The 27,682-nt window shown below is 53.6% G+C and overlaps 2 protein-coding genes across 27 annotated transcripts in view; one reads left to right on the forward strand and one right to left on the reverse strand.

The window, feature by feature from the left end:
* Nucleotides 1-5,433, forward strand: part of PHLDB1 (pleckstrin homology like domain family B member 1) — a 45,512-nt gene extending 40,079 nt beyond the window's left edge. For 16 of the 23 annotated variants that reach the window (XM_059182494.1, XM_059182460.1, XM_059182419.1 and 13 more), the window contains 3 exons: nucleotides 3,041-3,126; nucleotides 3,316-3,348; nucleotides 4,062-5,433. In XM_059182494.1, the coding sequence (XP_059038477.1) occupies nucleotides 3,041-3,126; nucleotides 3,316-3,348; nucleotides 4,062-4,202 (260 nt within the window). In that variant the 3' untranslated portion in view covers nucleotides 4,203-5,433. The remainder of the gene's footprint in view (nucleotides 1-3,040; nucleotides 3,127-3,315; nucleotides 3,349-4,061) is intronic. The other 7 variants (XM_059182409.1, XM_059182436.1, XM_059182517.1 and 4 more) reach the window with 1 other exon arrangement.
* Nucleotides 2,570-21,299, reverse strand: TREH (trehalase). Of its 4 annotated transcripts, XR_009355779.1 has the most exons (17): nucleotides 21,140-21,281; nucleotides 15,760-15,814; nucleotides 10,588-10,688; nucleotides 10,312-10,456; nucleotides 10,144-10,231; nucleotides 9,272-9,372; nucleotides 9,030-9,122; nucleotides 8,794-8,910; nucleotides 8,581-8,703; nucleotides 8,322-8,371; nucleotides 8,030-8,224; nucleotides 7,260-7,477; nucleotides 6,879-6,990; nucleotides 6,386-6,498; nucleotides 6,061-6,114; nucleotides 4,082-5,817; nucleotides 2,570-3,032 (listed from the first exon to the last, which is right to left on the reverse strand). XR_009355779.1 is itself a non-coding variant. In XM_059182604.1 (16 exons), exons 3-16 carry the CDS (start codon nucleotides 10,672-10,674, stop codon nucleotides 5,677-5,679), a joined length of 1,575 nt encoding a protein of 524 aa, XP_059038587.1. In that variant the 5' UTR covers nucleotides 10,675-10,688; nucleotides 15,760-15,814; nucleotides 21,140-21,281; the 3' UTR covers nucleotides 5,628-5,676. The 4 variants fall into 4 exon arrangements, 2 of the variants coding, with proteins under 2 accessions (XP_059038587.1, XP_059038573.1); XM_059182604.1 differs by lacking the exon at nucleotides 2,570-3,032 and having other exon boundaries at nucleotides 5,628-5,817; nucleotides 10,312-10,394; XR_009355782.1 differs by lacking the exon at nucleotides 2,570-3,032 and having other exon boundaries at nucleotides 5,735-5,817; nucleotides 6,879-6,985; nucleotides 21,140-21,282.
* Between the last annotated feature and the right edge of the window lie 6,383 nt (nucleotides 21,300-27,682).

Below are 27,682 nucleotides of genomic sequence, written 5' to 3' on the forward strand. Positions count from 1 at the left end.
TTGAAGTTGAAGTGCCCCTGGGCCATCTCCGTTTAGGAGAAAGGTCAGGGTTAAAGTTGACTGTGCTGGAGTAATAGTTGTAGCAGATCATACCTGCTGAGTGCTGGCGAACTGTAAGCCCTCTGCCTGCATCATCTCATTGACTTTTCATTACTGTCTTGTGCAGGAAGCACTATTTTATGCCCATTTACAGATACAGAACATAGGTTCAGAGAGGTTAAGTAAATTGCCCAAGGTCTCACAGCTGCTGAGGCGCCAGAGCTAAAACTGAACCGGGGCAGTTGGACTTCCTCACAGAGAAGAGGGAAAGGGCTGTGCCCTGGGGAAGGGGGAGGAGGAGGGACTGGCAAAGGGGTTGGGCAGGAAGTGGGAAGGCACAGGCCAGGTGCTGGGCTGGTGCTGGGCAGTCATGACCTTCCTGAATGTTTTTGAAATGAAGGAAGATTCCGTCCTGATGAGGGGCGGAAATGGGGAGGGAAGCCAGCCGAAGGAGCAGACATCTGCAGGCAGGGAGTGTCCGCAGCGATGAGGGACACTGCAGAAAGGCCAAGGACAGCATGGACCCAGAGGCCCCTCCATTCAGGGACTGGAGCTGCGTCCAGGGAGGGAGCCAGACTGCACAAGATGAGGAGCGGTGGGTGGTCAGGAAGCGGGGGCTGCAGAGCTGAGACTTCCCGTGAAGGAAGAGGTGGAAGGAGCCGCTGGAGGGATGGCCAGGCCTGGGGCGGGGGTGGGGCTGCGTCCTTGTCTTAAGCAGAAGTGTCTGATAGAGACAGGCCTGGGGCCTCATCAGGGCCCTGAGTGTGACTTGGCTGCTCCTGCCTTGAGCTTGTGGTTCTTCCCGCCCTGGCCTGGCTCCTCCTCCCACTAACTTGGTGGAACCCGTCTCTGCCACGGGGTCCAGATCAGATACAACCTCTGTGGAGGCTTCCCTCGCCCCGCCTTACCGGGAATGGGGTCCTGCCCTCTGCTCTGTAGGACCCTTGCCTCATGCAGGCTCTGCCTGCCCTGTGATCAGAGGCCACGGCAGGTGCCTGATGCTGAACCAGCCACCTCCTGCTTGTGACTGCCTCTGACGGGTAGGTGTGTTCTTGCTGTTCCTAGCCATGCTCAAGGTCACATAGCTAATACAAGGCCGTCTGTCTGTGCTTTCCACCCCACTAGAGTTCTTAAGAGAAGGATCTCTGATTTCTGGTGGTGCCAGTGCCTAGGACTCAACACTAGGATTTAACACTGAGCCCCTGCTCTGTGTGCTAGGCACATGGTTGTTGCTGTTGGAGGAGGCAGATTTGTGATGGGCACGGGAGGGCTGAGACTCAGCAGGGTAAGTTCTGTGGAGGAACGTCCGTGCTGTGGGACCGCGAGAGCACGTGAACGGGCACCGCCGTGGTCACATTTGCCGCGGGTCTTGAAGACCACTTAGGGAGTTTGCCAAGGGAATGGGCCAGAGACCATTCTAGTGTACATAGAGCCCCCAGTGCAGGGCCCAGGAGAAGCTGCGCCTGGCAGGAGAGAACTTGGTGCAGGAGAAGGTTGTGAGATGGTCCAGGGGGTGGTGTGGGCAGCGGCCTGTGAACAGCCTTTACCACGCCAAGATGGCAGCAGGGTCCCAGTGGGAGCAGATTTCGAATTGCTTGAGGAAGCTCCCCACCCCTTGTCTTCAGGGAAGGGGAGTTGAAGGGGCAGAGGGTGAGGCCCCAGCTCCTGGCTTGGGGACTCAGGCCTGGAACGACATAGGTGGGGGGCGCAGTGAATGTGCATCCCAGGGGGCAGGCTGTCAGCTGTTGTCCTGAGCCTAGTGATGGTGTGACCTTTCGGTGAGAGCAGGGTTTGCCATGAGATGAGACGGCCCAGGCCCTGGGCTTCCCCTTGGCAGTGCACAGTCCCTTCCCACGCGGCACGGTCACCTCTGCCATTGGCCCTGCTCCTTGTGGTGGTGTTCTCCCCCCCCCCCCCCCCCCCCCCCCCCCCCGCTTCCAGATGCTACATCCTTCCTTCTGGTTTTTACTCTTGGGCTTGAATAGGTAAGTGCACTCCTACAGGCTCCAAAATCAAAGCACATGAAAGGGTTTAGGTTGAGAATTGTGCCTCTGCTCCACAACAGCTCACCCTTTTATTACTTTCTTGTGTCCTGGGAGCTTCTTTAGAATGTAAACGCAGAGCTTTTACTCCTTTCCTTACACAAAAGGTGGCATCTGATACGTTCCTTGTTTTACTGCTGACAGAGCAGATCTTTCTAGAGGAAAGGTATCTGATACATCTGAAAGGTGTGTTACTGAATCTGCGTCTTTTATTCCCCTCATCCACCCCTGGGAGATATTTCTGTATCTTTTTTTTTTTTTTTTTTAAGATTTTGTTTATTTGACACACAGAGAAAGATCACAAGTAGGCAAAGAGGCAGGCAGACAGAGAGGGGGGAAGCAGGCTCCCGGCTGAGCAGAGAGCCTGATGCAGGACTTGATCCCAGGACCTGAGATCATGACCTGAGCCGAAGCCAGAGGAGAGGCTTAACCCACTGAGCCACCCAGGTGCCCATTTCTGTATCATTTAACAGAGGTCTAGCATCCCATCACGTGCTAAACTCTGATTTATTAACCAATCTCTACTTGATGAACCCTTGGTTTGTTTCCAAACTGCGAACACGGCTGTGGCGAACAGTCCCGTAAGTCTGTTGGTTGCGGTAATTGTAAGTGGGATCGTTGGCTCAGGGGGCAAACACTTTCCTCATTCCAGTAGACCCGGCCCATCCTCCTGAAGGGCTGACGCTGTGCACGCCTGTCGTCGGTCAGACCAGCTGTTTCTCCAGCCTTGCCCAAAGCGTGCTGTCGCTTTTCCACCTATTTTTGCCCTTCTGATGGGTGTGCAGCTGTAATTGCGTTCTCTAATTCCGAGCAAGGCTGGGCGCCGACCATCACTTCGGGCTGCACGCTGGGCTCCGTTTTGGAGTCCTGGGAACCTGCCCGTTTCCAGTGCGGGCGCCTCTCCTGAGGGACGGCAGGCCTCCTCAGCCCTCCTCAGCCCGGCCCTGTTTTCTTTGTAGACAAGCACGAGACGAAGCTGAAGGGGGTCATCTACTTCCAGGCCATTGAGGAAGTGTACTATGACCACCTGCGCAGTGCAGCCAAGGTGAGGGCGGTCGGTGGGCCGTGGGGACCGAGGGCGGGCCGTGGGGACCGGGGGCGGGGGGGCGGGCGGGCGGGCGGGGTCCCGTGGGCTTCTGGGAACAGCCACCTCTAGCCCGTCTTCTTGAGTCCTGGACCCTTTCCTTGATCTCTGTGTAAACTCTCTTTCCCTCTCTCCCTCTCCCCTTCCCAGAAGAGGTTTTTCAGCTTCAGTGTGGTGACTGAGGTACCCCTCCCCTGACCTCTAACCAGAACTACTGCACATTAATGCCTCCTGCCCCTTACTGGTCCCTGACCCTTCACTCTTCCCTCCAGCCCCCTCCCCTGGGCCCGAGGGAGGAGCAGCAGGGGCTGCAGGGAGCCCCTGGGGGCCCAAGGGGCTTGCTGGCCCCTCCTGAGAGGACAGCAGGCTGGGCCCCTGTGGGGAGGTGAGCAGACCAAAGGATGGCTCGGAGGGGAGGAAGGAGTTCTCAGGGATGGGGTGGGGCTGAGGGATCAGTACAGGGCACATATTTGAGGCCTGGGCCCTCTGCCGTCACACAGATCAGCCTCCCCCAAGCCTCTGGTGCCGCCTCAGCTCTGACCTCTACTCATCTGGGCTCCTGGGCCCAGTATCCCACTCACAGCTGTCTCCACCTGCCCCTCTGACGCCGAGAGGAGGCTCTGGTCCTCACGGGCAGGGCCCTCTGTGTCCGATTCTGTTGCTACTCACTTTTGTGCCCAGGGCTGCCCAGAAACAGGGCCCCTACATGGCAGGGTATGGCCCTGCCCAGGTCCAAGGACAGCCCGGGTGTGAGGAGGGGAACATTTCGGCCTGGGGCCCCCGTGACTGATGGGGACTCGAGCTCCAGGGCATCCTGGAGCTGGGGGTGGGGGGCAAAGGGCAGATGGAAGGGCAGAGGTGAGCCCTGTCTTAGACCTTCCTCTCTCCCTGGGCAGAGCCCGAACCCGGCCCTCACCTTCTGTGTGAAGACCCATGACCGGCTCTACTACATGGTGGCACCGTCAGCGGAGGCCATGCGCATCTGGATGGATGTCATCGTCACCGGAGCCGAGGGCTACACACAGTTCATGAACTGACCATACTGGTCCCGGCGTGGGCCTGCTGCACTGCCCCGGGGGGAACAGAGTCACACTCTGGGCCCCAGGCCACGCAGCAGTGCTCCCAGAGGCCCTGGGAGGGCTCTTGTACAAGACTTTGTACCTTTCTGTAAGGAGCTGGTCCTGTGAATGTCCGCGCTCAGGGCCCCTGAAGAACAAGCCAGCAGATAAGTGGGGAGGCTACTGGGGACTCAGAACTGGCAAGAACCCTTCATGGTCCGGCCCCAGGGCTGCCAGGGCTGAGCAGCTGGCAGAGTGGGCCTAGCTTTGACCTGGCACCTGCGCTCCCCTAACCTAAGTTCTCTTTCGCAAAGGACAAATTATGGTACCAGAATCTGCCAAAGAATCCCTCCTTGCCTCCGCGCCCCCCTGCCCTTTGCAGGGGCCTTGGGGGCTGAGGACAGCCACATCTGGAGTGGGGTAACAGCTCAGGCGGTGTACTTCTCAAACCCCGCTCTACCCTGCTCTCCTGCATTTTTGTTATTAATTTGTTCAAGGGCCAGAGACCTTAAGTGTCATCCTTGAGGTCCCAACCCCAGCCCCTTTTTGCAGACCCCAAACCCTGATCTCCATAGTGACTGCTTCGTCGCCATGGTTCTATACATACTCATGGCCCCGGCTCTGTGGCTCTGCCCATGCTTCAACCGTGGGCCCATGGTTGAGGGTACGTACTGCCATCTCTCCAGCCCAGGACCTTGTGCATCTCATGCTGGGGCGGGGGGAGGGACCAACCCCCGCCCCGGCTGTCCCCTGCCTGTGGCTCCGGGCCCCGGTGCGCAGCCTGCCGGCCCCCCAGTTCAGCCCTCTCCCTTCCACTCGTGCCTTGCTTAGAGCCAGAAGGGACGAAGCTCGGACATCCAGAGACTGGAGGAGGAGGGAAGCAGATGGGAGAGGCGGCTAGATGGGTTGCACAGGCTGAGTTCCTAATAGGGCTGAAGGGCTGCTCAGACATCCCCAAGGGGAACCTGAGCAAGAGAGGAGGCGGCAGAGTGAGAGGACCCTGCGGTCTGGCTGCCCTCCCTTCAGCCTCGGAAGGGTGACAGATGGAGAGCAGAGGACCAGGCCACCAGCTATCTGGCCTTGGCCCTTCACGCCTTAACACTAAGCCCACCTCCCTGCCCACCACTGGGCCATCGCTGCTGGGCCCCGGGCTGGGTGATGATCAGTATTTGTAAGCATCTCAACAGAATAATAAACCATTTGGACTATGTGTTTGGGAGCCAGGCTGTGTGGGGGATGGGGGTGGGATACAAGGGGAGGAGGACCAAGTGTCCCCACAAAACAGGATTTCGTCCTCATTGATGTTCCAGGAGGCACAAGGGCCCAACACATGACTTCTAGGTCCCTACTCTGACCCCACTCCAAGGACTGGCTGGGGGTGGGGGAAGAAGAAGCAAGAGAAGGTAGGGACTCACACAGAAGTTTAATGAGGCAGACGGGGCAGGGAGGCCCATCACCGTGGCAGGAGGCTGAGCAGGAGGGCAGCTGTGAGGCAGTGGGGCTCCAGGAAAGCTGTCTGGGTCCCCGAGGTCAGCCGGTCACCGTAGCGGTCCAGGAGCATCAGGACCACTCCATTGGTCCAGCCAAAGCCCTCCTGGAGAGAGACAGGACCAGTGGGCCAAGATCTCTGGGGAAGGCCCCACAGCCTTTTAGGGGCTATGAGATCTCCACCCAAAGGCTCTAGAACTGCCTAGCCCCAGGACTGCCGAGGGGCTCCAGTCAGCCTCCCGTGGACCCGCATCCATGGGAGGAAACACAGGCCCAGGCAGGGAAGGTCATGGCCAGGTGTGGGGACAACACAGCTTTGTCGTTCCCAGTAGGGTGTGGGCCCACTCACCTGAACTTCATACTCCCCTCCTCCACCTGGCTGCCCACCGTTGCTGATGTCATACTGGGAACAAAAGCAAAGGCTCTGGGTCGGGGGGCAGTACCCCAGGCTCCCTACTTCAGCTCTCCAGAGAGCAAGAGATGAGGGCCCCTTTGGGAGAGGCTGCTCTGGCCTGCAGCTCTGACCCCCTGCAGTGCCCAAGAAAGGCCACCGGGCGTCACCACTGTCCCTGCGCTTGGCAAAGTCTGGCACTCATCCCTGCACCGCCCCCCCCCACCCCTCCAGCCCACCATGGGGAAGAGCCCAGGAGGCTCTGGCCTCAGGAGCAGCTCACCTTCTCAAACATGGCTGATTTTTGGGAGTAGACCTCAAAGTTGGTTCGGATCCAATTCTGAGCCAGCTGGAAAGCCACTTCCTGGGCCCGAGGTGAAGGAGACTTGGCCAGACCTAGATGCCCCCCGCCCAGGCGGGACCCTGAATCTCCTGAGTCCCCATCTCAGGGGGAGCAGAGGCCTGAGCCTTATTCTCCTCAAGGAGGGAAAGAGGCCTGGGCCTTAAGACCTCCATCATGAGCCTTGTGAAAAGCCAACGTGCTCCTTCCCCAGGGCCTGGGTTTGGAGGGAGAAAGGAGGGCTGGTTCCCTGACAGGTGGGGGTGGACACACATGTCTGCTGAGTGGGGAGCAGAGAAACCAGAAGAGCCAGAGAAAGACCCCACCTGCTTTGTTCACACCTCCTCCACACCAGGAGGCTGACCCTCCAGGCTGACCAGATGCAAGGGGGGGAAGGTCCTGGGATACGCCCCATCCCTGCCTCCCTACTCCCTACCTCTGATGACCAGGTCCTGCAAGGGTGCCCAGGCATTGGGGAAGTCCCACTGCTGGCCTGTCTTCTGGAGAGAGGTCGGGATCCCGTACTGGTAGGTCAAGATCTGGCTGTCCTAGGAGGTTTCAGACATTTTCAGGACTGTGGGTGGGGGCTTGATGAGGAGCCAAGAGGCTGGGCCCTCCTCGAGACAGGTGTCCCCCTCCCTGGGTTTTCTCTTCTTGCTCAGCGCTGCCCCCTGGTGGCATCAACAGGACCCGCAGGCTCAGACTCTGGAGTGGAGGAGGGGGTTGGCTGCCACTTGCCAGAGGTCCCTGGCACAGAAGCAGGGAGAGAGCAGGCAGTGCTGCCCCCAGTAACCCGCCCGCCCTGCTGCCCCCTCACCTCCAGATACTTCAGAGCCTTGTCCACGGCGTCCGGGTCAGAAAAACAGCCAGACCAGAGAGGAGTGAGGTTGGATGGGTAAAACTCTAGGTTCTTCTTTCCATTCTCAAGGTCATAGTCAAACCAGGCCCCTTTCTCTTCATCCCACAGGATGGCTCTCATGGCAGCCAAGCGCTGTTGCTTCAGATTTCTGTACTTTGTGGCTTGGATGTCATTCCCTGGGGTGAAACTCTCTTTAGGCTGAGCTACTGGGAGGCCCTGACCTTGGGTCCCATGCTTTCAAGAAAGAGGCCAAATTTGGCCTCCCCCTTTTGTCCTCCCTGAGGGCTAGAAGTCCTGACACCAAGGGGACGTGCAGACCTGGAGCCCACATTTCAGGCCTCTAGGAGCTAAGATTTCCTGAGCTATGGCCCTGTAGGACTTTCTAGACCCACACCTGCCTGCTCTTGGGGCCATCCTAGGAGGGCACCGGCCATGTGCATTTCCCTAGCTCCGAGAGGTCCGAGGACAGTTTTTTGGGGAAAGAGAATGGAGGGAGTTTGAAAGCGTGGACTCAGGTGTCCTCTCACAGACCCTCGTAGTCCCTCCCAGTAAGAAAGGGAGGGGGTGTGGAGAAGGGGTCCCATTTGTACTCTTGCCCTAAAGGTGAGGTCCGGAGCCAGCCAGGAGGCCCTTCAGTCAGGGTCCTACTTCCAGCTCCACAGCCAAGGCTGAGGTAGGACCCCAGCTGGGTGAGCTCCACCCCCACCCCCCCCAACAGGGCTGCTCACCCAGCCTGCTGTAGAAGTTGCTCATTAGCGCCTCTGCCTGGCACAGGAAGGCATTGAGGTCAACAGGCACGAATTTGCTGGTCCGGATGCTGCTGAGCGATGTAGAGTTTGGGCCTCCGACGAGCCACCGTGAAGAGAAGTCCCAGCCAGACTCAGCCCCGGCCTTGAGCTCAGCCCACAGAGCCACCCGGTCCTCTGTGAGGACGATGTGGCAGGGAATGAGAGACCAAGACCTGAAACCCAACACCAGACTCCCTGCCCCACCCCGGTTCCTGCGCTTGTCGCGGCTTACCTTCTGGCAACGTGTCGGCCAGCTCAAAATCCTTGCTGTAGGCCTCTGGCCTGGAAGAGGAAAGTGGGCATCCTGGCACTGGGAGGCTCCAAGGCCAAGCTGGAGGCTGAGCCATGCTGCTTCAGCTGCCCCTCAATTCCCCTTGGGGGGCCCTGGATTGCTCAGGGATTTCAGTCTCAGCATCCAAGCTGCGGGGCTGTCATGGCCCTCAGACCGGAGTGAGGAGCTAGAGACCGAGAGGCTGGCAGCGGCTCCTTACCTGGGGCCCCCGTAAGGCACAGCATAGTGGTTCAGGACGTAGCTCTGGCCCCCCGAGCTCACAGAGATGGTCCTGTTCTCCATCCAGAAGTCCAGTTCCAAGGCTAGGGTCTCTATGTTGTCCCTGGGGTGGAGCCAGGCACACCCCTCAGTCCCGCCCCAGGAGGGCCCAGGTAGGAGGGTCTGCGGGGCAGCAGGGGGACTGGGGACCCACCTGAGGAAGGCGGTGTCGTTGGTGTAGGTCACGTAGCGGTCCATCATGAGAGTCAGGAGGGGAGGCTGGCTCCGCTGCAGGTAGTACACGCGGGCCCCGTTGGGGACATGTCCATAGCTGCCAAGAAGGACACCTGCTAAGGGGCATCTGCCCAGTGGCCAAGGCCAAGGCCAGTCCAGCGCCAAGCCCCAGGCCCGTACTTCCCCATCCCAGCCTGGAGGGGCCGCCCCGCTTACAGCCGCACCAGGTCCAGGAAGTTCTGCAGCATGCCCTTCACCGTCTGGGGCATCTCAGACAGGAACAGCCCCTCCATCACCCAGTAGGAGTCCCTGGGGAAAGGGACAGCTTGAGCACCAACCCCCTACACCACCCCTTCTCCTGCCCTGCACACTGGGCCAGTCAGGGTGGCCCCCTCAGCTCAGGACAGCCCGCCGGCCCCGGGCTCCCCGACTCCTGCCCTGTAGCCCTGGCCGCTCACCAGTAGTAGAATTCGACGAAGCGTCCACCAGGCACGATGAAGGGGTGGGCCGAGTAGATGAGAGAGAACTGCTCTGGGTGGCTGAGGACCTCTGGCTTCACCTGTAGTCGGAAGAGAGAGCACAGGGAGCCCACAGGCCCCTCGGTGTGGATGCCCTGGCAGCAGGTGCATGAGTTCGGGCTCTGCTGCTGGTCAGCCATGTGGCCTTGGTCAAGGCCAGAGCCACTGGGAGCCAGGTCTGTTTGGCCCCCACATGCCGGCCTCTGGAGTCCCTGCTAACTCAGCCCGGCCTTGGCAGGGGCTCAGCAAGCAGTGGCCAGTATTAGGACCAGGTAGGGGGACTGTTTCCTCCACTCCCCTTCCCCCATCCCCCGCTGCACGCCAGCCCCAGAGGCCCAGGGCTCCCATCCTCTGGGAGGACAGGTGCTGTGCAGCCTTGAGCAAAGCACTGCCCTCTCTGAGCCTCAGAGGAGAGAAAGTGTCTAACAGATTGTACTGACCACAGCCCACTAGCAGCAGTGGCAACTCTTCCTGAGCAGAATCCTGACCTGACTAGCTCTGGAAGAGAGAGCCTAGGTGGGTGGCCTGGAGGTGGCAGGTGAGGTTAGTTTTGCATCAGCAGCAGTTGGGGTGGCAGGGGGGTGAGGGGTGGGGGGGTGGGGGGGTGGGTAGGATGGTGAGGGCTTCAAGGGGGAGGTAAGAAGGTAGAAGTAGATGTTCCCTTCTCTCCCTCCAGAAATTCTTTCTAGAGAGCAGCATTCATGGACCCAGTGGGTGGGGGTCTGTCTTCTCAGGAAATGCATCCCAGTCTGCGATCTAAGGGCCCCTTCTCCCAGCTCTATCCCCGTGGCTGAGATCCAGGACGTGGATACCTTCTTTCCCAGTTTCTTCCAGAGCTGGTGGAGCTGCCCTGCCCAGGCTCTCAGCTTGGGGTCCGAGATCTTCTGCAGCAACCGGGGGCTGGAAGAACATGGACCCCGCGGGGTTCAGGGAGGCAGGCCTGCCCGAAGGCCGCCTCCTGTTTCCCGTCCAGGTAGTACCTGTCCTTCCAGTCCTCAGGAGTCCAGGACAGCAGCTCCTGCCCCGCGGCCTGGAAGTGCTTTTGGATGAATGCCTGCAGCTGCTGTGGGGGAATGTGGTGCTTGTGGGCGGCCGCCAGCTCACAGAAGTCCTGCAGAACCTGGTCTGGGGTCCACCGGCAAGAAGGGGTTAGGTGGACCCGAGGAGCCCCGCCCTGATAGAAGCTCTTCTCTGCCTTGTCTTGCTGTCATCTTTGGTGCAAAAGCTTCAGGGGGTGGGGTCCCCTAGTGCCTTACCTGGAGCTGAGGACAGTGGCATGTCCACAAACTGCTTGTCATCCCGGTAGAGTCTGGCCATCTGCACTTGGTGCAAGAGCTCCCCATGGCAGTAAATCTGGCTGTGGACAGTGTTGGGAGGCGGGCAGGTCAGGTCACCATCATTAGGGGGGAAGAAAGGCTCAAGTCTGGGCACATTCCCTGGCCTGGGGCTACATGTGAGTGTGTCCAGGGAATGTGTGCACGCCCATGCGTGGCAGGAGCGTGTGGGGGGTGGGGACACACCCCGCTGAGAGAATGAGGAGGGCCCTCTGCAGTAGACAACCTAAACAAGGGCCCAAGGCCACCCTGGTTGGTAATTTGGCACAGTGGATACCCAGTGAACAAAAGGAAAGGACCACTTGAATCAGAGACACGCCAGAAGGGGTGGGACCAACTCTGCACAGCGGCCTTGGGGGAAACTGACCCTAGGGCTTAAGGCAAAAGCCTGTAGGTTACAGGTTACACCCAGTGGCAGCTGCTGAGACCTCCGGCGGGAAATCCACAGATGCCGCGCCCTGCGCCCTGCGTGATGCACATCATTCAGAAGGCAGTGACTAGCTTGCTACTGGGTGTTTATAGGAAACACCTCTGTGCCTGGAGCACAGCAAATATTCCTGCAACCAGAGTCCCTACCGGGTCCTGGGTGCTGTCCCTGATGAAGAAGGCGGTGCCCCCCGAAGAGTTCCTTCATACACAGAAAGGGTTTACCCGGGAACAGCTACGGGATCACACGGGCAGGGGGTCTCTTCCCACAGGGTGGAGGGAAGCACCCCTGGAGCCACAAGAGAGCCCTACGGCGGCTCTCCACGAATGACAGAGCTGCTTGGCCACTGACAGCAGTGCCAAGGCACACAGACTGTACCTCAACGGGAATCTTTGAACAATAGAAGAAAAGACCAGCTCAGTGGGCTAAACTGCGTGCTCTTTCCCTTGCAGTGATGGACACTGAATGTGAGAAGCTCCCACACTGGTTTTAAGTAGGCTCTGTGCCCAGCACAGAGCCCAACATGGGGCTTGAACTCACAACCCTGAGATCATGACCAGAGCTGAAATCAAGAGTTGGACACTTAACTGACTGAGACACCCAGGTGCCCAAGTTGGGGTGTTTATGGACTCAGGGGCAGGGAAAATCTGGGCTAGGAAAGGGGGTGCTCGCATGGGGCACGAACCTCAGGAAGTCACTCCGGAAACTCAAGGGGTCCATAAGGCAGCTTTGCATTCCTGACTGTAGACGAATACGCTTAAAATACTATATTGGAACAGAAGAACCTGTGCCAACTGGGTCAGCCCGTGGTTCCCAAAATGGGCCAAGAGACGTGTCAAATGGACACAACATGCTCTGTGTCACCCTCTGAGCGCTGGCTCGATACAGACCCGCAACAAGCACCTGACACTTCTGTGGTGTAAAACGGGCAGAGAGAAAAGCATGAGGGGCATGCTTACACAGTGTCACAAGTGTATGCACACACTCAATACGGGGTGGGTATTTATATATAAATACCTGCTGGCTAGATTCATCTGCTTTTCTGGGGGACATGAGGAGAGGCTCAATTTTTTCCCACATCGTCCTACGAGGACTGGACCTGCCGCTGTGGCGTCAGAAGCATGAATGCTCCTTTAGTGAGAGACTGTAGCTCTCTTTTCCAATCCTGATGCCACAGTCGCCAAGGGCCTGATGGGGCAGGGTGTGCCCACGGCCCACGTGGCTAAGTGGGGGCTTCCAGTAAGTGCGGCTATGCTGCCCAGTGGCAGGAATACCTCCCTCATTCCGAGCCGTGTAATCCTATCCTCTACGGCCCTCGCAGAACTGGACATGCTGGCAGCCACCTGGACGATAACAGTGCCCGAACCTGACGTCCCTCCCACAGCGGGGGTGGGGAGTGAAGAGCAGTGCTACATGGAGACAGAAATGGCAGCTGAGGGCAGAGAGAGGAATAGGAGAGTATTTAAGGAAAATGGGAGATCTGGCGCACCACGAGCGCCCGGACAGAGCGAGAGGTTACTGCCGTCCTCGGGCCTCGGCACAGTTGTACCGGTTGCCTGAAACGGTGGGGCCCTGTGCCTGCCGCTCCCAGCCTGCCTCCGGAACCTGCCAGCGCGGAGTGGAAGCCTGCAGACAGAGCTGGAGCGGCTCTGGGAGATGCTGTGGTCTCGGGACAGGACGCTGAGCTGGACTACCGGCTGATGCCTGCAGCCAACCCTAGTGATGGGCCGGTGTCTTTCGACTTCCAGTTTTTAGATGTCATTTGGGAAGGAATTTCCTGGAACTACTCCCCACTGGCTCTTTGGACTGGGTGGTCTACAACTCTTGGCAGATTCATTGCCCTGGAACTATAAACCTTGAAAATCAAATACTTAGAAAGGCCCCTGATTTTGGGGTGCCTGGAGGGCTCGGCCAGGTGAGCACCTGACTTTTTTTTTTTTTTTTTTTGGAGAGAGAGCATGAGTGCAAGCACAGGGAGGGGGGGCAGAGGGAGAGAGAGAGGATCTCAAGCAGACTCCATGCTGAGTGTGGAGCCTGAGGCGGGGCTCGATGTCATGACCGCACAACCGAGCCACCCAGGCGCCCCAAGCATCTCACTCTTGATCTCAGCTCAGGTCTTGATCTCAGGGTCGTGAGTTCAAGCCCCAAGTTGGGCTCCACACTGGGGATGTGGAGCCTGGTTTAAAAACAACATCCCCTGGGCGCCTGGGTGGCTCAGTGGGTTAAGCCGCTGCCTTCGGCTCAGGTCATGATCTCAGGGTCCTGGGATCGAGTCCCGCATCGGGCTCTCTGCTCAGCAGGGAGCCTGCTTCCCTCTCTCTCTCTCTCTGCCTGCCTCTCCATCTACTTGTGATTTCTCTCTGTCAAATAAATAAATAAAATCTTAAAAACAAAAACAAAAAACAACAACATCCCCTGATTTTAGTGGACAGAACAGAGCAGCATGTGCAGTGCTGAGAACAGAAGGCTAGTCCACAGCACAGAAGCAATGGGGTTCTCGTGGGATGAAAGCAGTAGGCAACATATAGTCCGTTCAGATCCCCGTGGGGAATAACCCCACCATAAGATGAGGAAGGCCGTGGGAGGCCTCATGGCGTTCTCACAGTAAACGGGATCCAGGCATGACTACCATTTATCTCAGCCTAGTAGGGGGCACCCGCCATTTCTGGATACCAAACCTGTCTCCCAGAGGCACTCGGGCTTTTAGCACCTAATGGCAACAACATACATGGTAGATTAAACAGCACTGGACCATGAGCCACACAAGGGCTGCGTGGTGGCACAGGCAGGTAAGTATCCGACTCGGTTTCAGCTCAAGTCACGATCTCAGGGTCGTGGGATCGAGCCCCATGTTGGGCTCAGCACTGAGCATGGAGCCTGCTTAAAAGTCTGTCTCCCTCTGCCTCTGCCTCTCTCCCACGTGCTCGCATTCTCCCTCAAACAAAGGGGGGGGGACTTTGCGGGAGATGGGTCCCCCATTGTGGAACAAACCAAATTTGATTTTAATGAGGAGAGGCATTCAGAGAAAAAAAAGACTAGCTAGAATCAGCAGACTAGAAGGAGTTTTCTTCCAAGAAGAGGCAAAGGCTGGGAGTCAGGCTGATGGATGACGAGGCTTTAGTGAAACGGGTCAGACCAAGGCAACAGGTAAGGCTGAGCAATGCCAGGGTCCAGCACTGGGAGGGGCCTGCACCATCAGCCAACAGAGCCTCCTGACTATTCTAATACGGACTGAAGCTGAAGTAGCCACAGTCGCTAGTATGGAAGGCCACACTAGCGACTGAGACTCAAGAGCCAAGCCTGTGGGAATCTTCTAGACCTGCCCACCGAGTTCTGTGGACACGTGTACTTGAGCCTAATGTGCTACGACTTCCCTTGCTCCGGGAACAGATCAGAAGAAGATATGCCCTGTTGTACAATTCGCAGGCACCAGAACTATTCTGAAGACCACCGAGTCCTCTGCTAGGGAGGAGGTGGTTGTAATAAGTAATAAAGTCATAGCCACCTGTACTGATGCCCGTCTCTAACAATATTTGGCCTAAGGGCAAAGACCGAATCCCCGAAGAAGGCGCAGAGGAAGCTCTGGAACTCTTCCAGTCCGTTCTGTAATGGACCCCACTGCACTATGACCGCACCACCATACGGTCTAACCCTGCTGTTACAGGTATGATTCCACCAGCCTGTGTAAAGAAGGCATGTGGTGAACGGAAACTGATGCCTGCATAGGTTCGGAGACAGAGCGAAAACCTCCTCAGAATGTCAGACCAACGGGAAATGACTGGCCCGAGGAAGGGCTGGGTTTAGCTAACTTCTGCGCTAGGCAGCTCTGTAAGCCTCTCAGAGAGACACAAACCGGGGGCACCTCAGTGGCTCAGTCTGTTGAGTGTCTGACTCTGGATTTTGACTCAGGTCATGGCGTCCGGGTCCTGGGATCGAGTCCTGCGTGGACTCCTTGCTCAGCGGGGAGCCTGCTTCTCCCTCTGGCTGTCCTCCCCGCCCCGCCTTTGCGCGTGCGCACTCTGACAGATAAATAAAATCTTTTAAAAAATCATTCTCTAACCGACAATGCGGTGTATCCCCATCTCACACTACGGCAGACATAAGGTGGAACAGGAGAGTCAGAATTCCTAGAGTCTCACACAGTCCCGATGAGTCCAGTCCAGCCTCATCTGGCCAGAACCTCTCCAGACGAGGCCACTCAGGCTTGTTGGCTTCCATCTGCTTGTCAGGCTCCAGAGCCGGAGAGGTCTCGGCAACACACACAGTCACCCCTTCGGGTACACAAAACGGAGAGGCGGCCTCCCTTCCAGCTCTGGGCCTCCTTCAGAGCGCCACATGACCGTCAGCCGTGCGTTCAGTACTTTACCTTCAGCTGCTGTTTCTCCTTCTCCCCATTTTTATCCGAGCTGTTCCAGCTTGGGCCAGACTGCAGCAGCGACGCTAGTCTAGCGAGTGCCTCCCCGTGGTCCCCTCCAGCTCACGGGGACTGGGGCCACGTGGGTTCACTTCGAGCGGGCCGTCCTACCCCTGGGCCTGCCTGAGGCCTGAAGACAGCCCTTTTCAGTGACCCCCTGCATCTGGCCAGATGGAGCAAGGGCACGATGCGCCGCATCAGGCTCCTAGGGCTTTAGACCTAACAGGTTAAGGGTAGAGCTCCGCTTTCTTACCTAGGAACCATCCCTGCTTCGGCCACGTGTGGCTGCTGCCTCGGGCCCAGCATCTCTGCATCGGGTAGAGAAAAGAAGGCTGAAGCAATTTGGGGGAGAAAGAAAACAGTGCAGGGGGAGAAAGAAAACAGTGCGGTCTACCGTGGTCTTCCTCCCACATGGGAAGAGCCACAGGTCCTACCAACCTCCCCTCCATCCCCTCCCCTGCCTCCATCGCCCCGCCCCCATAGAGGCGGAGCCATCTATGCCTGGAGCCCCTCACACCTGAGTGTGAGCACACACTTGGGAAGCTGTGTCAGCCGGCCCTTCATGTTCGCACCTGCCCTTTCAGGCAGCCACTGTTGTTATGGTCCAGTTCCAGCTCCCTCTGAACTACGGCTCGGAGGGGGAGTGTGCTCCCTGGTGTGACAAGATACAGCCCAGGGGTCCAGACAGGTGCAACATCTCCTGGTCTGGTCTTCTGACAGTATACTGAGCATTCATGGCGACACCGAGGTCAGACTACTTGCTCCCGCCGGGGTCTCACCGGCCAACTCCACGCGTGTCCTCTCCCCCAGGCAACCTGCCCTGTAGCCCATCTCTTTTGTTGACACAACAGCTCTTACTGGCATTTTGTGCCTCAGCTGGTGCATCTAGATCTGGCCCACCTCTGCACAGCTGCGACCTCCCAACATCCCATCGGTTCATGACCCCATGTGGCCGCCTCGCATGAACACACTGGGATACCCACTTGCTGGCTCTAATCACTTTTCAATCAAGGACAGGGGTTCCTCTGATGGGTATCAAACGTGTTCTACCTGGGGTGCCTGCATGGCTCAGTTGAGAGCTGCCTTCGGCTTGGGTCATGATCCCAGGATCCTGGGCTCCCTGCTCAGTGGGGAGCCTGCTTCCCCCTTTACCTGCCACTCTACTTGTGCTCTCTCTCCCTGTCAAATAAATAAATAAAATCTTTAAAAACAAACAAAAAATGAAAAAGTCTTCTCCTTTAATGAACTTCTCCGATTCCCAGTGACTTCCACAGGACTGTATCACACATGGGCGATGTTTCTATAGACCACTTTCCCATTGCCCTTCTGCCTAACAGTATGGCCAGGATGGTGGCCACTAAGAGTAGATTAAACCCAAACACAGTGGCAAATACTATGCAGTTCAGCCCACTGAGCTGATTTGTTTTTTGGTTTTTTAGATTTTATTTATTTATTTGAGAGCGAGAGAGCATGAGCAGAGGGAGGAGTAGAGGGAGGAACAGAGGAACCTGCAGATTCCATGCTCAGTCTGATGTGAGCTCCATCTCACAACCCTGAGATCATGACCTGGGCTGAAATCAAGAGTCAGATGCTTAACTGACTGAGCCACCCCAGGTGCCCTGGTATTCTCACTCCCGGCCATAGAGGCAACCCTCCAGTGCTATCTGTTCACCTTGGAACGGCTATCCATGAACCAAGCACCTTTTCTAGGGAACAGAGCCTCCTGCTCTCACATCCAGGTCATGGAATTAACTCTACATTCTCCCAGCAACATGCTACTGGATAAACCCTTTCCATTGCATTACGGAACTCTTCCGGGCCCTGCCCTCCCTCTTAGCTCATTTCTCCAACATCACCCAAGATACAGGTGCTTCAGGTTTTAAGATTATCTTAGGTCTTGGGGCACCTGGGTGGCTCAGTCGGTTAAACTGATCTCAGGGTCCTGGGACTGAGCCCAGAGTCCGACTCCCTGCTCAGCACGGAGCCCGCTTCTCCTTTTCCCTGTGCACCACCCACCACAGGGGCTCGTGCCAATAAATAAATAAAAACTTAAAAAAAAAAAAAGAGATATTCTTATGTCCTTCAGAGAGGGGCAGTCTCAATGTCTGATAAAAAGCTAGTAATTGCCTCTCAAATGGACATTTTTCTAGTCCAAAGTCTGGCAGGAGTGCTGGGAGGGGCCCCGAGGCCTCTGCTGTAAGCCGCCCTCTACGCTCCACGGAAGGGTGTGATCTGTGTGACCTCAAGCAATTTTACTGGTGCCCATTTGGAAAGTCCAATTAACACAAGAAGCGAGGGTATGATGGGCAAATTCACAGGCCTTTTGAGGTATATCACTAGAGACTGGAAACACTCCTCGCTTGGATACAACCACCCCTGTAACACACTCAGGCAAAGTAAAAGCAATCACTTCACAAGAAAAGTGTTCAAACACCAAAGCAGCTTTCATCTCAGCCCCTTTGACCCTGGCATTCCTAACCATGGCTTTGCAGACAGGTTTGGGTTTTACAACACTAGGAAGGGTAAGTGTTCCCTGGCCAGATATGACAGCCACGTCTGAGAGGCATTCAGGAGAAGGAGAAACCCCTTGATATCAAGTCTAAATATTCCAATCTCCATCCAAACATGCACCTAAAACCCACCAGCTCTTGCACTCTCTGTCCTCCCAACCCAACGGTTACCCGTTTCAGGGCTTTAACCACACATCCGCTACCACGGTGCACGGGACCCCACAGCACGGAGTCAAGAATCTTCTCCATCCTCTGACCATTTTGCCACTCATATGCGTAACGTTTTGAGCCCCTGGCAGGGACGGAGCTAAGGGACTCTAAGCTTTTCACCAATCCCCTCCCCCCCCCCTTTTTTTAAAGATTCTATTTATTTATTTGACAGACGGAGATCACAAGTAGGTAGAGAGGCAGGCAGAGAGAAAGAGGAGGAAGCAGGCTCCCCGCTGAGCAGAGAGCCCGATGTGGGACTCCATCCCAGGGCCCTGAGATCATAACCTGAGCCGAAGGCAGCGGCTTAACCCATGAGCCACCCAGGTGCCCGTGCCCTGCCAATCTTTTATCTTGATTAAATTGTGGGACCTCTGCCTCAAGTCATGGGAGGTCAGGTTTCTCACTACCATCTTTGCCTTGCAAAGTTTTTCCCTAATTCCTCCAAAGTAGGGTGAATAAAACAGATTTTGGTCCCTTGCATTTGGGGGGGCCTACAGGAGCTCCCAGTGGTCCATTCAATTTCTAAGAAGGGCTGCATTCACATATTTTGACCCTATTTCTCAATAGGGTTTAAAGATTCTACCCTGCTGGGATGAGTCCATTGGCTCTCTCCGCCTATCCTATTCTCTTGGAAATTGGTCTAGCCTGCTTCATTATTTGTTGTTTTAGAATAATTTTTTATTTCTTTTGGAAATGGCTCTAAGGTTAATGGACATACCTCAGGCCAGCTTGAAATGGGTTCCTTAGGCAGGGGCCCCGAGAAGAGAGGCTGAGGTTTGGACTGGCTAAAACGTAGGCATGGCCCATCTCTCACTTCCATGTTTGCTATTATAGGATAATAATAACCCAGGGGTTGCATTTTTAGATTTTTTTCTTATTATTCTGCATTTTCTTAGGCATCCAGGGAGCCAACACTCTGGGAAATGGACCCATCATCTCCAAATTCCATCGATAACTTTCACCTCCAGGAACCGACCACAACACAGCTGCCACTCCAAAACAAGGGTGACCCTTCAGCCAAGCAGGCACCAAAGGGTGCTCATCCGTCCTTCCATCTCGCTTTCCCCGAGCCACATGTCCCAACCAGGCAAGGTCTTCCCAGCAAATCACACATTTTCTGACATCTGCCGCAGTACTACAATCCAAACTCGGTACTAACCGATGAGCTCAGGCCACGGCCCAGTCCCCCGCAAGATGGCCCTCGGTCCAGCTAGCAGGGGCCGGTTTGGGGGGCTCCAAGCTACACCCACTTTGGGCCAACTGGCTACAGACTGGGAGGTTCCCCCAAACCCGTCAGGTTCAGTAATGTGCCGACTCACAGAAGGACCGAGGGCTACCCAGTATCACTCAGACTTAGAAACCTGGAGACTTAGTAAGATTGGACGTGCAGATACTCCCCGCCCCAGTCACAGGCCCCAGGTGACAACCCTGAACGTGAGGCCTGGGTGACCCCTTGTGCATGATGTCACACGGGTTGCTGGGAAAGTTAGGTGCTATTCATGCAAATCCACTGGAAGAGGACAGCTAGAGTTTTTGTTTCTTCTCTCTTGGACTCTGCCCTATGTACATTCTACCTTTCCTGATTTTAATCTGTAACCCTTCACTGGAATAACTATTTGGTGAGTAGCAAATCACCAGCCCCACAGGTGGTCTTACCTCTGACACAGCAGCCTTTCCTTACTGTCGGCAACTGACCTCATGCTTGACAAAACTCTTGATCACACAGCCTCTCTGAAATCCTTAATACAATTTCTCAGAATAAAATCTATGAATCAGGGCGCCTGGGTGGCTCAGCGGGTTAAGCCGCTACCTTCAGCTCGGGTCATGATCTCAGGGTTCTGGGATTGAGTCCCGCATCGGGCTCTCTGCTCACCAGGGAGCCTGCTTCCCTTCCTCTCTGCCTGTCAAATAAATAAATAAAATCTTAAAAAAAAAAAAATCTATGAATCATCCCGAGTAATCCCTTTCCCTTTATACTCCTTCATCAGCGAGTCCTATCAACTCCCTTTGCAAAATATACCCCATCCTGAATGACTTGTTACCTGTCTGGTCCTACCACTGGCACCCGAGCCCTGCCTCCTCTCTCCTGTGGCCTGTTCCTACCTCTGTCCCAGCCACAGAGGCCTTCTTCCTTGAATCATGACCTCAGAGCCTTTGCACAGCCATTTCCCTGACTCCTTGCTGGACAGTCTTCCAGATCCACACAGAGATGATGGTTCCTTCCACGGTTCTGCTCAAACGTCTTCTCCTCAGACACTGTCCCTCTCCATCCCCTCGGACACCCCCTCTGCTCACCCCAAGCGGCTCCCCCACTGCTTCTGACTTCTGGCTGTGCTTCCGTCAGTACTGTCCTTGCTAATCACATAAGGTCCCCAAAGACAGGGACCTTGTTTGTCTTGCTTGTTGCTGCAGGCCAAGAGACACAGTGAGCGCTGTAGAAACCCATTTAGATGAGAAATGGATGACGTCCTGTGAGCCTGGGAAGCAGGACAGGCTCACGCATCTGTCTTATTTGGGGATGGGAATGATGGCTCTGGAAAGAGGTCTGACTTGGCTCTTGGTCACCGAGGTCAGAGGTTAAACTAAGGAGGGCTTTCGGGCCCGGACACTGCTTCTCACCTCCTGGCTGGGGAAACTGGAAAACCGGAGAACTGGCAGAAAGTTTCCCAGAACCACCTGAGGAAAGCCCTGGTGAGCAGAGAGCCTGAGGGCTGCTTCAGGAGGCAGTCCCCCTTCTCCAGCACTGGAGATCCAGCGGTGTCTGGCACAGAGCCTGCCCGCCCCCCCACCCCGAAAGCTAATTTCTTCCCTCCACTTCCCTCCCCAGGGATGATACCCCAGCACCTGAGATCTGACCCAACCTCCGGAACCTGGCCTTCCTGCCCCAGCTCCAGCCGCCTTCCCCACTCCTACCTGTCACAGGGTGGGGGCAGGGTGCCCTGGGACCCCAACCCCAACAGAAGCAGCAGACACAGCTCCTGGGTCCTCCCCTGCATGGTGGCTGTGACCGTGGCCCAGGAGTAGCTCTGGTACCTCTTCTGCGCTGAGGCGCAGCCTGACTCACCCACTTATCAGGGGCAGCCAAAGTCCACATGTGGGGTGTGGTGGCCCGAGGGGCTGGATGCCAGGTCTGTGCACTGAAGCTCCCTGCTTCTGCGCTCAGCTCACAGAGGCCAACCCCTGCCCTCTACCTTGTCCTTGTTCTCCTCTTTTAGTCTCCGCAGGGGCCACCAGCACAGGCCCTTTCCTCAGAGTGATGTGGTGGGGTGGCAGCGGGGGCCGCGGTCACAGGAGTGTCAGGGACACAATTAGGTCACACATCTATGACCCAGAGGACCCCAGGATCACCACTGCGGAGTGTTACCTTTTCCTTTAACATTTCAAACAGAATGGTGTAACTGTCCCTCAGAACAATGTATTACTTAAAATATAACCCATGGGGGAAAAAAATATATAACCCATGGGACATTTTACTAGTTTACCAAGCACGTCAAGAAAAACACATACTGGCCACAGGCCTCTGGGGGAGAGGCCGATACATGGCCTTGAAGCCTTGAGCGGCCAGGCTGGGAAGGCCCGGCCTGCTCAGGGCTGAATGCCGCCTGCTGCATTTTTCCTGCATTTTTCTATTATCTACCCCCACCCCCCACGAGAGTGCCTGTGGCTAATTAGGTAAGTCCTTTGAATGTGCTTGCTCAACTATAAACTTTATACTGCTTGACAGACGTATTTTGCCTTCCTTCTTGTCTATCTACAAGGCATATGACCAACGTTTGGCCTTCTTCGGCTCTTCTGTTGGTTACTGTTTCTGTCTAATAAAAGCGGGACTGAGGAGTTGTTCTGGGCCACAGTCTTCTCTACTGTTGTCCCCTGCTCCCTTTCTCTTGCAGCTGACTTGTTTGTGCCTCATTCTTCTCCCGTGCGCCATCAGGAAGCGACAGAATGGCTCACGATTCTGGCCCAGGTGTGGCCGCATGGTGGTGGACTGATGACTCAGGCCTGAAATGACACGGGGATGGGGGTGGGGAGTGTGCACGGTAAAGGGTGTGCTGTGCACTGGCCACCCCCTGAGATTAGTGACTGTGGGGCCTTTCCTTTAGGACTCAGGCTTGTTGTCCTGACTCTTGTCCTGTGGGGTCTGCCACAGGACAAGATGGCCCTGTCTGTCCCCAGCAGGTCACCTCTGCTCTGTTAGTTTTCCCCACTCCTGCCAGCCACCCCTGCCTCCAGATGCTACACAATTCCTTCCTTTGTTGGTGTATTTTTAAAATCTAAATTCAATTACTTGACACATAGTGTGTTATTAGCTTCAGAGGTAGAGTTCGGTGAGTCACCAGTTGCGTGTAACTCCCAGCGCTCACTCCATCACGTGCCCCCCCGCATGCCCATCATCACCCAGTGACTCCGTCCCTCACCCCACTCCCCTCCAGCAACCGTTTTTTGCTAGAGTTAAAAAGCTCTTATTGCCTATTTTCATCTTATTTTGTCATTTTCTTCCCCTATGATCCCGTTTTGTTTCTTATATTCTACATATGAACGAAGTCATAGAATTCTCTTTCTCTGACTTATTTTGCTTAGCATAATAACCTCTAGTTCCATCTACATTGTTGCAAATGGGAAGATTTCATTTTTGATGGCTGAGTAATATTCCATTTAATGTCTGTGTGTGCACATATGTGCACGCATGTATATACACACACATACATCTTCTTTATCCATTCATCTGTTGATGGGCATCTGGGCTCTTTCCACAGTTTGGCTATTGTGGACACTGCTGCTATAAACATTCAGTTGCACGTGCTCCTTCAGATCACTACATTTGTATCTTTACAGTAAATACTCAGTAGTGCGATTGCTGGGTCATAGGGTAGCTCTAGTTTCAACTTTTTGAGGAATTTCCATGCTGTTTTCCAGAGTGGGTGCACCAGTTTGTGTTCCCACCAACAGTGTAGGAGGGTTCCCCTTTCTCCGCATCCTCGCCAGCATCTGTTGTTTCCTGACTGGTTAATTTTAGCCATTCTGACTGGTGGAGTGGTATCTCATTGTGGTTTTGATTTGTATTTCCCTAATGCTGAGTGATATGGAGCACTTTTTCATGTGTCTGTTGGCCATCTGGATGTCTTCTTTGCAGAATTGTCTGTTCATGTCCTCTGCCCATTTCTTGATTGGATTATTTGTTTTTTGGATTTTGAGTTTGATAAGCTCTTTACAGATCTTGGGTACTAGACCTTTATCTGATAAGACATTTGCAAATACCTTTTCCCATTCCATTTCCCATTCCAAAACAAAATCTGTTTTGTTGACTATTTCCTTTGCTGTGCAAAAGCTTTTTATCTTGATGAAGACCCAATATTTCATTTTTGCTTTTGTTTCCCTTGCCTTTGGAGACGTGTCTAGCAAGAAGTTGCTGCTGCCAAGGTCACAGAGGTTGCTGCCTGTGTTCTCCTCTAGGATTTTTTAAAAAGATTTTAAAATTTATTTATTTGACAGAGAGAGATCACAGGTAGGCAGAGAGGCAGGCAGAGAGAGAGGAGGAAGCAGGCTCCCTGCCAAGCAGAGAGCCTGACGCCGGACTTGATCCTAGGACCCTGAGATCATGACCCAAGCCGAAGGCAGCGGCTTAACCCACTGAGCCACCCAGGCGCCCCTCCTCTAGGATTTTGATGGATTCCCAGCTTATCCATTTTGAGTTTATTTTTGTGTGTGGTGTAAGTGGTCCAGTTTCATTCTTCTGCACAAGGCTGTCCAATTTTCCCAACACCATTTGTTGAAGAGACTTTTTTCCATTGGACATTCTTTCCTGCTTTGTCAAAGATGAGCTGACCATAGAGTTGAGGGTCCATTTCTGGGCTCTCTGTTCTGTTCCATTGATCTATGTGTCCATTTTTGTGCCAGGACCATACTGTCTTGAAGATTATAGCTTTGTAATACAGCTGGAAATTTGGAATTGTGATGCCGCCAGCTTTGGTTTTCTTTTTCAACACTCCCTTGGATATTCAGAGTCTTTTCTGGTTCCATGTAAATTTTAGGATTATTTGTTCCAGCTCTGTGAAAAATGTTGGTAGTATTTTGATAGGGATTGCACTGAATGTGTAGATTGCTCTGGGTAACAAATATTTTAACAATGCTCATGGATTAGAAGAACAAATATTTTAACAATATTTGTTCTTCTAATCCATGAGCATTCTTCCTTCCTTTTTAAAATATTTTCTTTTTTAAAGATTTTACTTATTTGACAGAGACACAGCGAGAGAAGGAACACAACCAGAGGGCGTGAGAGAGGGAGAAACAGGCTTTCCGCTGAGCAGGCAGCCCGACATGGAGCTCGATTCCAGGACTTAACAACTGAGCTACCCAGGCGCCCCGTAAAAATATTTTTCTTGTGGTTAAATAGAGATCACATAAAATCTGCCATTTCAGCCATTTTAAAGAACACAATTCAATTTACATTATATTCACAATATTTCCCAACTATCACCACTATCTATTTTCAAAATTTTTTTTTAAAGATTTATTTATTTTAGGGGCACCTAGATGGCTCAGTGGGTTAAAGCCTCTGCCTTTGGCTGAGGTCATGATTCCGGGGTCCTGGGATCGAGCCCTGCATCAGGCTCTCTGCTCAGCGGGGAGCCAGCTTCCCCCTCTCTCTCTGCCTGACTCTCTGCCTACTTGTGATCTCTGTCAAATAAATAAATAAAATGTTCTAAAAAAATTTTTATTTTGGAGAGAGGGATGGGGTGGGGGGTAGAGAGCACATGCACACAAGTGAGAAGACAGAAAGAATCCTAAGAAGGCTCTGCTGGTACAGAACCTGATGAGGGGCAGGTAATTTTAAGGTAATCTCATTACCTTAAGTAAGATCACTACCTGAGCCAAAACCAAGAGTCAGACTGATGCTTAACGAACTGCAGCACCCAGGCACCCCATCACAACTTTTATCATTCCAAAGATACATTCTATAACATCAAGCAGTAAGTCCTCAGTCGTCTCTCCCCATGGCCCCTGGAAACCACTCCTCTGTGTCTATGAATTCACCTAGTCTAGATACTTCACATAAGCGGAATCCTACAATTCGTGTCTTCCTGTGACTTTTGCAGCATTCAGTGTAGAAGTCTTTCATCTCCTTGGATAAGTTTATTCCTAGGAATTTGATTTCTCAGATGTCTGCGCATGTGATGGCTTCTTCAGTTTCATTTTCAGATTGTTCTCAGCAGGTGCAACAAGTGCAACTGATTTCTGAGTATTAATCTTCGGCCTGCAGCTTTGCTCAACCTGTTTACCAGACCCAGCAGCTTTGTTGTGGATCTTTTGGGATTTTCTATGTATAAAATCATGTCATCTGTGAATAGATAAATTCTTCCTTTCCAATTTGAATGCCTTTTCTTTTTCTTGTCCTGTTACTTTGGCTAGAACTTCTGGTACAGTGTGGAAGAGCAGAGGTGAAAGTAGACATCCTCGTCTCATTCCTGATTTTAAGGAGAAAACTTTCAATCTTTTACCATCAAGTGTGATACTACATGTAAGTTTTTTCATAAATTCCTTAAATTGCTCTGAAAAACATTTTTTAAGATTTTATTTATTGGGACGCCTGGGTGGCTCAGTTGGTTAAGCAGCTGCCTTCGGCTCAGGTCATGATCCCAGCGTCCTGGGATCGAGTCCCACATTGGGCTCCTTGCTCGGCATGGAGCCTGCTTCTCCCTCTGCCTCTGCCTGCCATTCTGTCTGCCTGTGCTCGCTCGCTCTCCCTTTCTCTCTCTGACAAATAAATAAAATCTTTTAAAAAAAAGATTTTATTTATTTATTTGACAGAGATCACAAGTAGGCAGAGAGGCAGGCAGAGAGAGAGAGGGAGAAGCAGGCTCCCCACTGAGCAGAGAGCCCAATGCGGGGCTTGATCCCAGGACCCTGGGACCATGACCTGAGCTGAAGGCAGAGGCCTTAACCCACTGAGACACCCAGGTGCCCCTGAAAAACTTTTTTTATTCCTAGTTTTTAGAATGCTTTTTTATCATAGAAGGGTGCTGGGTTTAGTCAAATATCTTTTCTACATCAATAATCATGCAGGGTTTTTTTCCTTTGTTTTATTAATGCAGTGCATTGTATTGATTTTCTTAAGCGGAACCATCCTTGCATTCTTAGGATAAATCTCACTTACATGGTGTATAATCCTTTTGTTACGCTGTTGGATTTGGTTTATCTTTAAATTTTTGCTTGCATGATTGCGGAGGCTCGCAAGTCCATAATCTGCAAGCCGGAGACCCAGAGAAGTCTAAAGGCAGTCTGTTGGGCAGAATCCCCTCGTCTTCTGGGGAGGTCAGTGTTTTTCTATTAAGGCCTTCAACTGATCAGACGAAGACCACTTATAGATAGTATGGAGGGTATGAAATGAATAGAGGAAAATCTCATTTCAAAATACAGTTGGGAAGTCCTGAAGGGGGCATGCTCACAGAGGTGCCACTCTTCAAAGCTAACTTTCCACATCCCAGCAGGAGGAAAGGTTTTTCTCTTTGTCCAGTAACCCAGCCAAAGAGAACCATCACAGCTCAGCCAATGGAAAAGTCCCTACAACCATGAATTCTTGCTCTATTTGGAATGGAGTCTCATTCCAAACTGCCCCTCTCAAGTTCCTTCTTTCTTCTATAAAAGAACACTCCTCCTCCTTTGTTGTCTGGACTTGTCTATGGTTTGCATGCCCTGAACGGCAATTCCTCTGCTATTTCCAAATAAGCTCATTTTCTTGTAAGCTAATTGGCTCTCTTTATTAAGGCTCACAAGATTAATTTACTCTAAAGTCTCCTGATTTAAAGGTTAATTTCATCTAAAAATACCTTCCTAGAAACATCTAGAATAATTTTTTTGAAGATTTGATTATTTGAGAGAGAGAGAGAGACAGCAAGAGAAGGGACACAAGTGGGGAGGTGGGAGAGGGAGAAGCAGGCTTCCTGTCAAATAGGGAGCCCAGTGTGGGGCTTGATCCCAGGACCCTGGGCTCATGACCTGAGCCAACGGCAGATGCTTAACAGCTGAGCCACCCAGGTGTCCCTAGAATAATTTTTGACTGAATATTGGGGTAGCTTGGCCTAGCCAAGCTGATGCATAAAATTAACCATCATGGAGTTTTCATTGTTGGGTGGTTTTTTACTATAATCTCTTTACCTGTTATAAACCTGTTGAGATTCTCTATTTCTTCTTGCATCAGTTTGGGCAATTTGTGTGTTTCTAAGAATTTGTCCATTTCATGGTGGTTATCCAATTGTTGGCATATAATATTCACAGTTTTCTCTATTTTTGTAAGGTCTATGGTAGTGTCTCTATTTTCATTTCTGATTTTAGTTGTTTGTATCTTTTTGCTTTTGTCATTTTTTTTCACCATAGCTAAAGATCTATTTTCCTAGGGTGCCTGGGTGCCTTCTGCTCAGGTCATGATCTCAGGGCCCTGGGATTGAGCCCTGCATT

The sequence above is a fragment of the Mustela lutreola genome, chromosome 1 (assembly GCF_030435805.1).
Source record: "Mustela lutreola isolate mMusLut2 chromosome 1, mMusLut2.pri, whole genome shotgun sequence".
NCBI lineage: Eukaryota > Metazoa > Chordata > Mammalia > Carnivora > Mustelidae > Mustela > Mustela lutreola.